The sequence below is a fragment of the Toxotes jaculatrix genome, chromosome 19 (assembly GCF_017976425.1).
Source record: "Toxotes jaculatrix isolate fToxJac2 chromosome 19, fToxJac2.pri, whole genome shotgun sequence".
Classification (NCBI taxonomy): Eukaryota; Metazoa; Chordata; class Actinopteri; family Toxotidae; genus Toxotes; species Toxotes jaculatrix.
Window position 1 is genome coordinate 3,644,849 of NC_054412.1, and position 14,441 is coordinate 3,659,289.

Below are 14,441 nucleotides of genomic sequence, written 5' to 3' on the forward strand. Positions count from 1 at the left end.
CGACTGAAGTATCTCCTGTGGCCAAAAAACACTCACCCAGCATCGCTTGGACCGTCCTGGGTTCAGCTCTTCACAGCGTATCCTCCTGCTGGGCTGTGCACACAGTGGCAGCTTTTAGGGGCGTGAAGCTGGAATAGGATCATGACCTAGCAGCTGCACCAGCAACTCCTTACTGGCTGAATACTGGCAAAAACAACAGTGAGCAGCAGGTTAAATGAAAAAAAATGTTGCTATCAGTTTTGAAAAAAAAAAAAAAAACAGTATATACAGGTCTACACCTACCTGATCCAACGGTGTCCTGCAAATGACCAACTGATAGACAAGCTTATAGTGTAACACATTTCTATAGCAGCTTAACTGAAACTACCTGGTTCCAAACAAGCTTCCATCCAAACTACAGCTGGAATCGCTGCCATTGTACTCGTTGTCCATTACAACTCAGTGAAGACTTGAAAGCGAACTCCCATCTGTGTTTAGCTCATTGAATCGCTGCGCACCTACACGCAGGGCGAGGGCAGAGGAGTCAGCGTTCACACAAAGGAATCAATACAGCACGACAAAAAATGCCACTGATCGGATTCTTTGATCCTTAAAGGGAAAAAAATACAGAACAACAACAAAGAAATCTCTACACCAGAAAAAACAGAACACGGTAAAGTGCAAATTCAATTCAAGGATAGAAAAAAAACACAGTAAGGAAGAAACAGAGTTGACACCTGGCCTCTAGTCTTATAACATAACATAACCTTGGTTTATTTTTTATTTGCTTCATACAGACAGGAACTGCTGCTGAAAATCTATAATAGTATACAAGAGGCATTGCCATCGTCTCTGGATGTTTTGGGGTAGCAGCTGTCATTTGGCCCGACCCAGAAACTACAGTTTGCCCCTTTCCTTCATAATGTATCTGTACTGTACATACATGACCCCACAGAGTGCTTCCTTTGACTTTATGAATACAACCTATGACTCAACAAATCTCTTGAACCTGTTTTCCAACAATACACTGCATACTCCTCTAATGCCAACTGACCAACATCCACAATAAACATATCTCTTAGATTTAAAAAAAAAAAATTCAAACACATTACATTTTTCAGGTCCTTGAACAGCTGTCATTTTCAAACCATGCAACACATACTGTATGTCTGTGGCCAGGACTGCCTTGAATAGGTCCAGGACTTAGCTGCATGTGTATCCATGCATTCATATTTATGTGTACTGTCACAGATGGCGGGTATGCACAGTTACTTGCTGTTATCAACCACGCATACACAATCTGGTTTTTTTTTTGTTTGTTGTTGTTTTTTTTATAGAAATGCGCAGTTAAATGCCTTATGCTTATCTCAGTGCTTTATCATTTTTATGTCCAGTGCATGTGTGAGTTTTCCTTTATAGTCTCATAAATATTCACATTCACTGTGTGTATTCTTGTCATAATCTCTTGAACTGGAAACACAAGAACACCCCCCCCCCCCCTCCCAACACACACACACACCGGAACACACACTTTGTCTCTGTCAGTGATTTGGTGTGTATCCTTGTGCCTTCACAGCCTCTCAATGTCCCTGTATTTCTTCCTCAGGATGGAAACCTGGTCCCTGAACAACACCGGGTCCAGCCTCATCTGGGAGTGCACCAGGGGCATGAAGCCCAGCCAGTGGCTGAAGGCGTTCATGCAGGTCTGACGCTGGGCGAAGTGGTCCGGGTCGGCCCACTGAGACGCCTTGGAGCCCTTGGTTTAGAGAAACAGAGATAGACAAGATGGAGAGGGAGAGGATGAATGTATTAGAGCAGGTGAGGAAACAATCAAAGCAGCTCTGTAGAAGGTAATAGTGTAATAACAAGGATGCCGACTGTGTAACAAACCACTGTGATAACAGAAATGAAACAATATAAGGTTATTTAACTGAGCATGTAATATATATGTAAAACGCATCAGCTCACCGAAGTCTTACAGTAAAAAGATCCACTTTTATTTACAGTGTCACACGGGTATGGTAAAGGTCAGGTCACACCAGAAAATGTAATGTAATGTAATGTAATGTAATGTAACTACTGTATCTGACAAGGCAGCAAATTTTCAGGTGAAGCGAAGGTGTCCCCTCCGATGTCAGTCCTGTGGTCCTTGCTGGTGAACCTCCTCATCGTGGACAGCTTGTCAGGACATGGACAGGAAGTGTTGCTCATAGTAAAACATATTTCTCACTATTTGTTTTCACAGAGAGTCCAGGTCCATCATACTGACAGAGCTGGTCAACCTGACCTGCTTCGGTTCAGCTGCTTGCTCGTTGACACTCCAGCAAACAGCAGCGCAGAAAGTCTGACTGGTAGAAAACATACACACGAAGTCTCTTTCACATATTGTTAGGAAGCGCAGTTTGTTTTTCCCCTTTTCGGCTCTAACTAGAAGGCTGCTTATCTCACTCTGTCTGTCAGTGAGTGTGTTGGTCTGAGTGCACTCACTCAGCAGGCACAGCCATTGTACACGTTACAGGCTGAAACTGACAACAAATTTCCCACTTTAAGGTTTCGCATGTTTCACGTCACAAAGGACGAGGGCAGAGAGTCCCTGTAAGATTTTTAAGACCAACAGCTGCTTTGTTGTACTGACATTTAGCAACGAGTGTTCCACCTGGCACAACGCAATAAGTCACTTTTATAAAACGAGACTAGTGCACCTAATACAGTGGCTACTAAATGTAGTACTTTATCCAGTATAACATCAGGGGCTCCATCTGCACCTTTATGAGCTTGTCGCCCAGTCTGGACAGGCTGCTGTGGTTCCAGTAAGTCACAGAGATAACAGACATCTCTGCTCTGTGTCCTCACCTGGTCACCTGGTTATCTGAGATGGACAACCCCTCTGGAGGAGGGATGAGGACTGGACACGAGGGGGGCTATAGGGAGATGAACTGGAGAGGGGGCATGAGAGGGCAGCAGACCCCTTTGATAAACTGGCATGGGGCACAGGAAATCAGGTAAAATAATGAAACTACAAAAAATACAAAATAAAAATCACATGTAAATGGTCTGGCACTTTGAATGAAACATCTCTGCTTTTAAATACAATATGATCAAATAATAAAAGCTTCCTTTCCTTCATCAAAACTTTATTTCACTGGTCAAAGTGTTAAATGCTTATCTGCTGTTGCTTGAAGCAAAGCAACAAATCAGGGGTGAGGGAGGGGGAGGAAGGAAGAGGGAGACACTCAAAGAAAAAAGAGAGAGTGAGGGGAAGGAGGGAGTAAATCTTGGTTTGCCATGCTGCCTTCACAATTAAGACATTAATCACTGAGTCCGTACTGCAGAGTCATCGTCCTGCCTGTGGTCAGGCCATCAATCAGAACCTGACACAGGGCCGTGGCCACACGAAGCTCACGCATACACACTTTCACACACACACACACACACACACACACACACACACACACACACACACACACACACACACACACACACACACACACACACACACACACACACACACACACACAGACACACAACATGCACATATAGGGATCTCCCAAAGAGAAGGTCAGGGCTGTGTATAGCCTACAGCTTCTCCACTGTCACTTATGGCCTTTTCACTGTCTTCAAACCACTGTCACGTCAGCGCTCTTAAAGGTGACGCACAGATGACAGTGGTGCAGAAGACAGGATGGAAACGTCATCAACACAGCTCACACTCACTTGCTGTGAATTCTCCTGACAATGACTGGCTTCATTCCGTCCTACCTGGGACATCATGGTTTCCTTGTACTGCTTCTTCTGTGTGACTTTGATTGGCGGTTGCTTGGTAACGGCCGAGACCACAAAGTTCATCAGGATGTCCTCGCAATTTGCCATGCGGTCCACCATGGTCAGCAGGCTGGCCGGGACGTGGTGGGTGAACAGGTAGTTGTAGTATCTGACGCACACGCACACACAGAGGAAAAAAGACAGATGAGGATATTTGTGTATCTATTTCTTTTCTTCTTTTAAGATGCACTTCTTTTCTGTTCTATTCTGCATGGTAGCTGTGTTGCACTCTCAGCAGCATGGGAGCACTAGATCACTGTCAACTCTGTTACCTCCCCGCCAAGGTCTGCCGTCCCTCACACACTCACAAACACACACACACGCACACAAACACACACTTTCCACCTTTCCCTCTCACTCGCTGACTCATTTTTTTCTGCCTTGTCTTGGCATTTGAGATTCTGAATAACAAAAGGACTAAAGAGTCGCATTGAGAGTCCTAACAATAGAACAATGAGAGAGCTGTTTATCTGCATGACAAGACGCTTCAAATCCCTTCAGAGAGCAACACTCTTCTCCGTGCAATTTACCGCTCTGCTTAATACTTTAGTTTCGTTTCTTCTCTCAGTTCTTGCTTTGTGTATTTGACAATCGTTTTATGAGATAACAGAGAGATGGAGAAAGATGGTATTATCTCATTTCCTGTTCTATTACCTCAGTAAAAAAATAAAATGTGAATTGTGAGTGATGACTTTAAACTTGGTTTGTATCTTGTGGAGAAGGAATAAGTATTTCTTTGGAGCTGGAATAGATCAACCTGACAGCATGTTCAGACTATATCTTGAAGAAGGCCTGAGGGACGAAACTGTCTACGGTAAATAAAGAAAAATATTGAGCCAGAGTGCGCGACACTTTTTTCCTGCTCTCAGACTAAACTGCACCAAAAAGTGCAGGGCACAGCTTGACTTCAGCGTAAAGTTATTTTTACATTTTCATTTAACTGTGTTACATGACTTTAAATACTGCAGCTGCAGAGCTTCACTGATCAGCAGGAGATCGTGTGGCTTCTGTACCTGTGGTAGAAAGCTGCTCCTGTGAGGACCATGGAGTAGTCATTGGTCCACTTGGAGGTGTAGCCCCAGCGGGATCTGGAACCATCCCAGTAGTGGCTCCTGGCTGGATAACCTACGATACGCTCCGGAAAACTCTGCCATACAATAAAGGCAAAATCCACCTGGGGGAGCAGAAAAGAAAGAGAAAGGGGGGGAGAAGAGAAATGAGGAGGAGGCCAATTGAAAATAAACATGATAAAACAGAAGAAAATAAAGACAAGAAGTAAAAAAAGAAATAAAAAGGAAGAAGAAAGAGGAGGAAGGGGGAAGTAATGCAAAGAAGTGATCTAGCTAGTTTATTAAAAATACACAGGAGCTTCAGAATATAAAACAGCTTGTAGATGAGGTAAACAGCATATTCAGAATACCTATCAAATGGCATTTAGCCTGCTGAGCCTGAAAGGACATCTCCTAAACAACGGCCTCTCTGCCTCTTCACAGCCCAACAAAGAGCATTTCAAATGGCATTTAAACATTCTGAGAATTTTTCTCCCACCGGAAACTTGCCCATTAAATCACATATCAGTTAAGTATATTAAAGTAAAAAGTATAAAATCAAACCTCTACATAAACAGATTCAAGAGAAACTGTTTATCAGGTGTGCATTCAGAATATTTAAATGTTAAACGAGCAGCAAACAACAGTTCTCAGAAATCAGTCCAGTATAAAAGCCTTCAAATGAAAATGGCAGATTATGGCCTTTATTGTAAAGGAGCTGCAGGAAGTGTTGAGTTACAGAGCAGAAATTCACACAGAGCTGAAAATGTAGAAACGGTGCATCCCTGTTTACAGACGTTAACAGAAAACCAACAAATGCAGATTACACACATTCATGGTGAGGAACGTTTTCTGAGAGGATTATAAAACAAGCACATCATAGCAAAAACATCAGGTTTGAAATGCTGCAGAGGTTCTGGATCAGGCTGGGTTAAAAGATATTCCGTGTTGGTTCAGGTGAGATCACGTCTATTTTTGAGTGTGTACAAATTTAACTTAAGCTGTAAGTTGAGGTGTAGCCATTGTTACAGACTCTGCTTTTGTTTCCACTGTGATTCCTGGAGCTAAATTCCAGCACTGCTCCAGAGGTGGTAAATCCAAGTTTCAGGTGATGTTGGTGCAAAGAAATACAACAGCTTGTTTACAACGTGACAAACTTGTGCTGCCACGTCTTTGCCTCAATATGTCTAAAGCAGATAACTGAACTGGCACCAATTTATACATTCTTTAATACATTAATATGCTGAGAGGGTGGTTATCACCTCTGGAGCTGCACATCTTTCCAGTGGGTCCAAGATTGGACCATGTCCCTCATGCTCAGCATCCCTCTGAGGCTCCACACCTCCCATAAAGAAAGACATTTCTTGTGGAGTTGTTTGGAGCACCTGGTCACCTTGAAGAAGCTGGAGCTACCTGAGAAAGATCCTGTTTTGAATTCAAAAACCCCACAGAGACGTACGGGCAGACACACCAGAGAATGAGGGGATCAGCACACACTGAAATACTTGGTTACACAGACACATGCACGCACACACACACACACACACACACCATCTCAGGAGCTGAGGGAGAAAATTAATTACCAGAACAGCAGAGGTAGAAAGAAGAGCCGGGGAGGGGGAGCAGCAAAAGTGGATGTTCTTTAGCGATACCTTGCGGCTTCTGTCATGAATCGCATGAGCAATTACTGTAAAGCGCCAGCGCTAAGCCGAGAGAAAGGTTGGAGCTGCCATTCTCCGTGTAACCCGTGATGAACGGATGTGTTAGCTGTGTGTATGCGGTGTGTGTGTGTGTGTATGCGGTGTGTGTGTGTGTGTGTGCGCTCGTACATGTGTTTAAGTGTGAGATGTGTCAGATGTCTCCACAGCTGTGCTGAAAGGATTAATGATATCAAATGCAAATATAATTTTGCCTTCAGAGATTAAAAGGCTCTTTATAATGTGAAATGGATGTGTGTGTGTGTGTGTGTGTGTGTGTGTGTGTGTGTGTGTGAGCTTACAAGCGAGAGAGTGACAGAACCCAGATTCTTTGTGCTCATAATCTGTCTGTCTTAATTACGGTTTAAAACAGAGGCTTGATATGGCTGTGGAATTCGAGGGAGGAGTGAGTGGGTGTGTGCACGGTGTGTGTGTAGTGTGTGTGCGTGTGTTTGTAATACATACTAATAGATTCTACAAGGCCAAAATTGATCCGTGCAGCAGAGGGTCAATCCAGCAATAGATCTGTTACAAATCTCTCCCGACGTTTGGGTTTAACATGTCCAGTGTAGATGAAAAGGCGTTACATCACATTTTAGAGCCCTCGCGCTCCCTCAGTATGTGCTCTTTTCAAATGTGTTTTGAAAACGTTGTGTTTTCAATCTGCCTTTTTATTTTGCTCCCTGTGAAGTGATGCCACTGCAGCGCTTTCACTGTCAACTTCCATCTGATTTCAGGGTGATAAAAGTGAGGAAAACGTGTCTTAAACCGAGTCTGTATCCAGCAGTTTTGGAGTGCTGTGGCTTTGATGAAGTTTTACCAACACTCTCAGTGTGATCCAAGACAACCAGCTGGGGCGTGGGGTCTACTTTGCGGTTACAAGGGGCTATTGCAGGGGTGTAGTTTGCAACATCTTTTGAATTGTAGCTCTTCTCACCAGGTACTCTCTGTGGCACGTCATTACGTCTCGTCTGAACGGCTCTTAAAGTGTTCTCTCAGCTCTCTAACACTTAAAAAGAATGCTCCGGCCTGTCAAACTGTCAACCTCCCAAAATTATGTGGTGTTAACTTTCCCAGAGTTTCTTTCACTGATTGCTTATAAAAGTTTGAAATGCTAGCATTGGCATGCAATTCTACACCATAGAATATGCCTGTATACCTGGTCTATGCACATTTTGTGGCTAAGAGGCTAAGAGGATATCTACTGTACAGTAACACCTCACAAACTGTGCTACTAACCATGGTTACATGTACATGTTGGAAGTTTGAGGTTTGTCTTAACAGTTATCCACAACTCTACTTGGAGCTTGGATTAAAAAAAAGAAAAAGAAAAAAGTTTGGGCTCAAATAAGGGTCAATACCATTCTGAGCCTGTGAAATGATTTCAAGCCTGCAGTGATCTGTCACACCCTGTAAACCTGTGAGAAGTGTATTTACATATACTGCAGAAATGATTTTGATCCTCCAGGGGTACAGCGGGGAACTGTGTGAAACATCAGACGCTGTAAAGTCAGTGTCTCTGTTTCGCAGCTGAGAACAGGGCCAAAATTAATACTCTCATTTAAGTGTGTGTACACGTGTGAACTTAGGTGTCACACACAGTGTGGGAACTTTGAGCGCTAAGTTTCACTCACAGTTGTCTGCTTTGAATTTGTACTCAGATGCATAAAGAAGGCTGTCTGCTTTCTTTACGTAACCACGCAGTAGAATTCTGTTTAGTTTATTCTCAATGATTTTTTTTTTTTTTAACAGATACAAATATTTTCCAAACATTCAAAAACTGGCATTTTACCAAGGACCAGCACCCCATGCTCACACATGGTCAGGTCCAGTCTCCAGTTTAGTTTGGGACCCCAAATCTTCACAGTGGATTTTCAAAACTAAGACAATAAGGTAACTTTTACAACCTGACCGACCCTATTCCTCTTTATTAATGATTATTCTCCAGATACCTGTTACACTACACTAGATATATACTATATGCTTATAAGTTATATGTTATATATAAGAAGAGAAATCTTTCTTTTTAAAAAAATACTATTGTCGTAATAAGACACTTAGGCTTTAAGTGAAGAATTGGAAAATGTCAACTGTACATTAAAATAAGGTAGGTAGGTAAAAAAGGCCATTTAAGTAATATCATTATCTTTTCTATGAATTTATGATTACACTGACGAACGGTTTAGGTCCGTGCTGAAACCCCTGCATGCTGATTAAAATGATAATTGCTTTGATAAGTGCTGAAACCCAGTGACTACATAGTCATTCCTTTAAATGAGAAGGGGATCAGAACTCTGCCATTGCTCTTAGAACGCCATTTCCATATCCACCATATTGAAAATGTCTTCCAAAGGGCATAACGCAGCAGCATGCTTGGCCGCCCAGCGAGAGACAAAAGCTTTGTCAGGTTTTTTCACTCGTATTCCCTCCTCTATTCTCTCTTCATGGAATAACCATACATTTAATGAGCTGAAACAATGTAATTATGAAATTGGCACAACCATTCTTCCACTGAGGCATTATAATATGAAAAGTCCTAATAAAAGTGTAATGTTCTCTCTCGCACATTTTCACTCACTTGACATATTTCATCTCCTTTCAATAAATCCCCTCACCATGTTAAAAGGGCAATTAGAGCAATGGGGTAGTGAGCACAGCAAAGATTCACTCCACTTCCTCTTTATGATTCCTCTCTCTCCCTCTGACATCTTCTTCCTCTCGTCTCCAAAAAAAACAAGCCGTGTGCCCATAAAACTTTAGCTGCAGAAACTTGCTCGTATTGCTGTGCCACAAATTGTGGTGCCATAAAGTGTAATTGTGATCCCATTAGCGTAGAAAAGGTGAACATTGACTTGCTCCGATCAATAAAACATCTCAGAGTTTAAAGATATATTGGATCTCTTGGGCTCATTGGGTCTCACAATCCATTATGGATCGCACCTTTTACTCGCTGAGAAACAAGGTTGCTACTTGTAATGACTCTCAAAGTAGGAGCAAAGTTAGCATCACAGATGAGCTGCTCCTGATCGTCTGACCGCCTGCAGTTTAAAACCAAAACGTGTAGATACAAGTGACGTGTGTTGCAATATCTTTCAACATATTTGAGCGTCTTAAGTTGGGAGAGTAATGAGCCATTTTAAACAGCATTAAAGTTGTAATCATGAAGGTTTTCATGAAATAAAACCCAGTTTCTGACACTACTCATGAGCTGCATATTTTCCAGCACGAGCCACCCAGTGTAATCATATTCAGTCATTTCCTCTCTGTATAGTAGTTTTCATTACTGGTGGCAGAGTCTGCCATTCCTGCGCTGAATTCAAATTGCCTATCTACACACGTGGGATTCAGAGGTAACGACGCATACTGTTCGCAGTCTTATCCCAATGATAACAGCCTCGTGTTTCACTGTTCACTCACTCAGACGTGTTTTAAGTTGCTGCTACATATTATTGTTATTATCGTAAAAGCATTCCACTGGCAAACAACAGGGTAGCTTTTATTGTGAAGCGGTCACAGGAAACAGGAATGTAGCTGTCACACTCTCACTGAGCTCCGACTGTGATCGTTTGTCAAAAATGCATCAACAAAACAGGAAACTGTCATTTTGGGAACTTTTCGTCAGCAGATCCATTTTAATTTTTGCAAGAGAGTAATGGAAGAAGAAGTTTTTTTTTTTTTTAAATGTCAGTTAAAAACATCAGGTCAAATAATTGTCTTTGCTTTAGATGAGGGTTGATGTGGTTTATAACAGTGTTTTAACAGTATCATACAATTTATACTATTCAACAGGATACACTACGACTACAACACAAAAAAAAAAAAAATGTAAAATGCGTGGTAATTCAGTGCCTCTTCTTTTTTGTTAATAATAATTCAGTGGTTTCAGAGAGCTAAACAAGGGCCGATGCTAACTCTGCTAACATGTCAGAGTATTGATTAAAAAAGAGGGAACAGAAACATTATTTCCTCTCTTGACAATTCACTGGTTTCTAATTTGTTCTAAAACACGTGTCAGTGTAACAAACCACTGGGGTGTTTCAGATCCTCTCTCTTAAGTAACAAGTGAGGTTTTAATCAAAGAGGTGCCCAGTGTTTTGACAGTGTAATGATACAGACACAGAGGTAATGGCTCTCGTAAAACTCCTGACTCCGTGAAAGCACTTTGTTTTTCATTATAGCCTTTTCAATCAACTTTTCTAATCTCCTTTTCTTGCTTCCTATAGCCTTGATTTTCCTTTCCTTTCTGTCCTTCGGTTTGCTTTTTTCTTTCCCTTTTTTTTAACCTTACTTTCTCCCCTCTACATTTTCCTTTCTTCCTTCCTCTGGTCACTTCTTTCCTCTTTCCTTGGCTGCTTTTCCTTCTCTGATCTCTTCTACTGTTTTCCTATACCGTCTTTTCTTTCACTCCTCTACTTCCTGTCCATTACTTCTCTCTCTATTTCTTCTTTTCCCTACTCACGTTTGTGCCTTTCCTCCCTTCTTAAATTAAGAAAATGTGATCTTAACACGATCTATCTTAACACCACACATTACACAGTAATTTAATTAAGACTGGGTCTCGAGCCTCCTCTCTACACAGTAAATCACTGAGCCTCAACAATAATGGCGTCTGTAATCAGAACTCTTTGTTTTGTTCTCAGTCTGATGTCTGATTCTGCTGCTATGCTGGACTTTCTATTCATCCTACTTAGTTTAATTCCGTCTGATGCCATTTGGAATAGTCCTTTAGAGGCAAAGCACATTTTGCACCTCTCGTTCAGTGGCCGTTGCACAGTTTGGCAGAGTGAGGCAATTCATTTGTAATGAACAGTATTCATGACGCTGCGTGGAGTGACTGCCTCATTTCAGCAAGGATCGATACTGTGTTAAGACATCACCACCTTTTGCCACCGGCTGACATAAAACCATGCAGACTGGAGCTGCTTATAAAAACATTTCCAGAGGCAAGCTTTCACTGGCTGGAGTTTTGCAGAAGTGTTAAGATCCCATGACTTTTTTTTCACAGTCTGTTGTGCAGACAGTTTTTTTTCTAAATGCATTTATTTATGATTTTTGGCATCTAGTAGCATTTAGCCACTTATTTCCATCAAAGTAAAAAAAACTGCCACATTCTGCAAAGTTTGTTCAATGTGTCTTATAAGCTGTTAGTGAGATGGTCTTTAAATTGAAATTTTTATGGGCGACTCTGACACCATTATCGCTTGATGGTGTGGTGCGACAACAGAAAGCTTGACAGTTGAAGCGACAGTGACAGTAAAGAGGGCGAAGCTTAGCTAACAATCAATCATCTCAGTTTAAAAGAAAAAATTTTGGAATCTGAACACTTTGACACAGAAAGGTGCATTTTTTTCAGCCTGACTTTAGGCAGGCAGCCATGGTGAACTGGTTTCTTTACTTAAGCTGTTTGGTGAGTAATTCACTCATTCAGATACTAATCCAGATGTTTGATAACGGTGTTTTGGTAGCCTTGGGGTCTTGGGAGTGAGGCCGTCTCGCCTCATTTTCTTGATAAAGCATCAGCGTCTCAGTTCACCAGTTCGTAAAACGTCAGTGTCGTGCCAACTGGTTGATAAGCTATCAGTGACTCACCTCATTGGTTGAGAGAACCGAGTCTTCATCCAGACTGAGAACAGCATCAGTGAGGATGACGTCGTGGGGGAAAAAACGACTGCTCATCGTCTGCAGAGGAAGAGACAGAAAGAGGCAACTGATATTACTGCCGATATCAATACAATTAACCCACTAAATGTAGCATGAATCATATTTTCATGAAGTGATGGCAGTGGTAAAATGATAAAATCTCAATCAGACACTCCTCGGTGTCACAGCCATTTTAGGGGCCAAAGAAATCTTGTTTGTTTAAAGGAAATGTGTTTACTCCAGGAAGCCTTCTAAACCTGGTGCAGAGGTATGAAAAAACCCAGGCAAAATAAACAGCTAATGAGAAAATGTGTTTACTCCCTGCTGTGTGTCTATCAATCAACGAGCTGCCTTAATAGGTTTTGTGTGAGTCTTTATCAATTCACCGCCAAACAGAAAGCGTAGTAGACCTTGATCCATTAGGCTGATGATATTGACTTGTGATTAAAGGGTGAATTATTTAACTGTTTGTGTAGAAAAGGGGGGAAAAAAAAAGACACAGATCTTGTTGCTGTATGGAAACAAAGTTCAGCTAAGGTTTCAAATAACCATCTCCCTGACGCACAAACGGGTGAGCTTCCTGTATCTAGTGACTAACTAACTCACGGTGAGGCCGACATTTGTGGCTTTACATGCAAAACGAATGACAATCAGCCTCAGCTCTTTTTAGTGTTTACTGCTAATTAGCATGTTAACACACTAAGCTAAGATGATGACCATGGTAAGCCTTGGAGCAGCTTAACATCAGCACGTCAGCACTGTCACTGTGAGCAAGTTAGCACAATGAGGTTAGCATTAGCTCAAAGCGATGCTGTGCCTCAGTACAGCCTCACAGAGCTGTTAGCATGGCTGTAGACCTTTGTTTATTCTGACTTGTCAAAATGAATTCACATCACATCCATTTCGAAATTAGAACTATCCATCCAGTGCAATATTTTTCCCTGTTTTTTTTTTTTCTTTTTCTCTCAGAGTAATGATTCCCCACAGAGGATTAAATGCTGTGTCAGATGCTTTTCCACTCTGACAAGAATTTATAGAAATATATTTTTGGCCTGAAAATGATCAAACGGAAAGGTACTTAATACAGATTTAAAATATCGCCGTTTGGCACTTTTAATTCAGTAAACGTCAGTTTTGGCAGCAGCCTTCAAAACCTCATACCAGCTGAACCTAACAGTATATCTGTCTGTACCTGTCTGAGTGACCCACCCACCCTCACCACCAACCCCACGCCCTCCCTCTGGCTGGTGTCAATGCTTTTCTGCCTCTGGACAGAGATTAGATCCCACTGAGATCGGTGGCAGTTCACTGGTCTGAACCTTAATCTTTGTCGCTCTCCTTCCACCCATTTCCTCTCTTTATATTTGCGATGACTCCTGCTACTTCAAGGGGAGATATCCGGCCTGTCTTTATGATGCAGACATACCTCGATGTTTCTAAATTACAGTTAAAAGCCAAAGATCACACGGCTATCTGCAGCACCATCATGAACTATGGGGAGCCACTTTCTCTCTTGATGAACATTTCACTTGTCCTTATTGGTGTGAGAAATGATATATTGGCACTTCAACATTTCTTTCAGACTTTATAGTCTAAGCAGTTCTTCATCCCCATTTCCAGACCAGTTTTCTGATGCTTGATTTTATTTTTGTGGCTATTTGTATTATTTTAGTCACAATCTGAAAGAATATGAAAAAAAAAGGTAATTTTGCCATTGGATGGATAAAACCTAAAGACAGTCTTTCCGGTCTATTAAAAATGAAATAATAAACTAAAGGATATTTTGAGGACAACAATTCCCTGACCTTCTGTTTAATCAGATTTCAACACTGGGTCTTACTTGACCTTTAAACTCTTCACTTTTATGCTCCTTTGGTATAATTTAAATGCATAGCTAAGGAGTCAGGATCAATGTTGAAGATTAACTTATCAATATAAAATTCAGGGTGTGGGGGCAAGACACGCAATACTGATTGATGAAGGTGAGACATAGTCAACGTATTGGTGAGGACTCCATGGATCACTCCTTTGATAATATTGATGTGTGGGTCATAAATGCTTAGTAAGCAGGACCTTAGTCATAGCAGAGTGAGGTCCTCCAGGCTGTGAGGAACCTGATTCGTCTGATCAATCAGTCGGTTTCTTTACGCGATTTTAAAGGAGATTTATTATGGTTGTTGGTCTGGAAAATGAAAAGCAGACATTTGGACACTCTTTTCACAAGAAGACCAACCACATCAGCCATCTCTTCAAA

General features: G+C 41.6%; 1 protein-coding gene across 2 annotated transcripts in view; it reads right to left on the minus strand.

Moving 5' to 3' along the window:
- Positions 1–793: 793 nt before the first annotated feature.
- Positions 794–14,441, minus strand: part of LOC121199721 (exostosin-1) — a 152,229-nt gene continuing 138,581 nt past the window's right edge. For both annotated transcript variants that reach the window (XM_041064632.1, XM_041064631.1), the window contains 4 exons: positions 12,137–12,226; positions 4,815–4,975; positions 3,739–3,910; positions 794–1,735 (listed from right to left, as the gene is read on the minus strand). In XM_041064632.1, the coding sequence (XP_040920566.1) occupies positions 1,550–1,735; positions 3,739–3,910; positions 4,815–4,975; positions 12,137–12,226 (609 nt within the window). In that variant the 3' untranslated portion in view covers positions 794–1,549. The remainder of the gene's footprint in view (positions 1,736–3,738; positions 3,911–4,814; positions 4,976–12,136; positions 12,227–14,441) is intronic.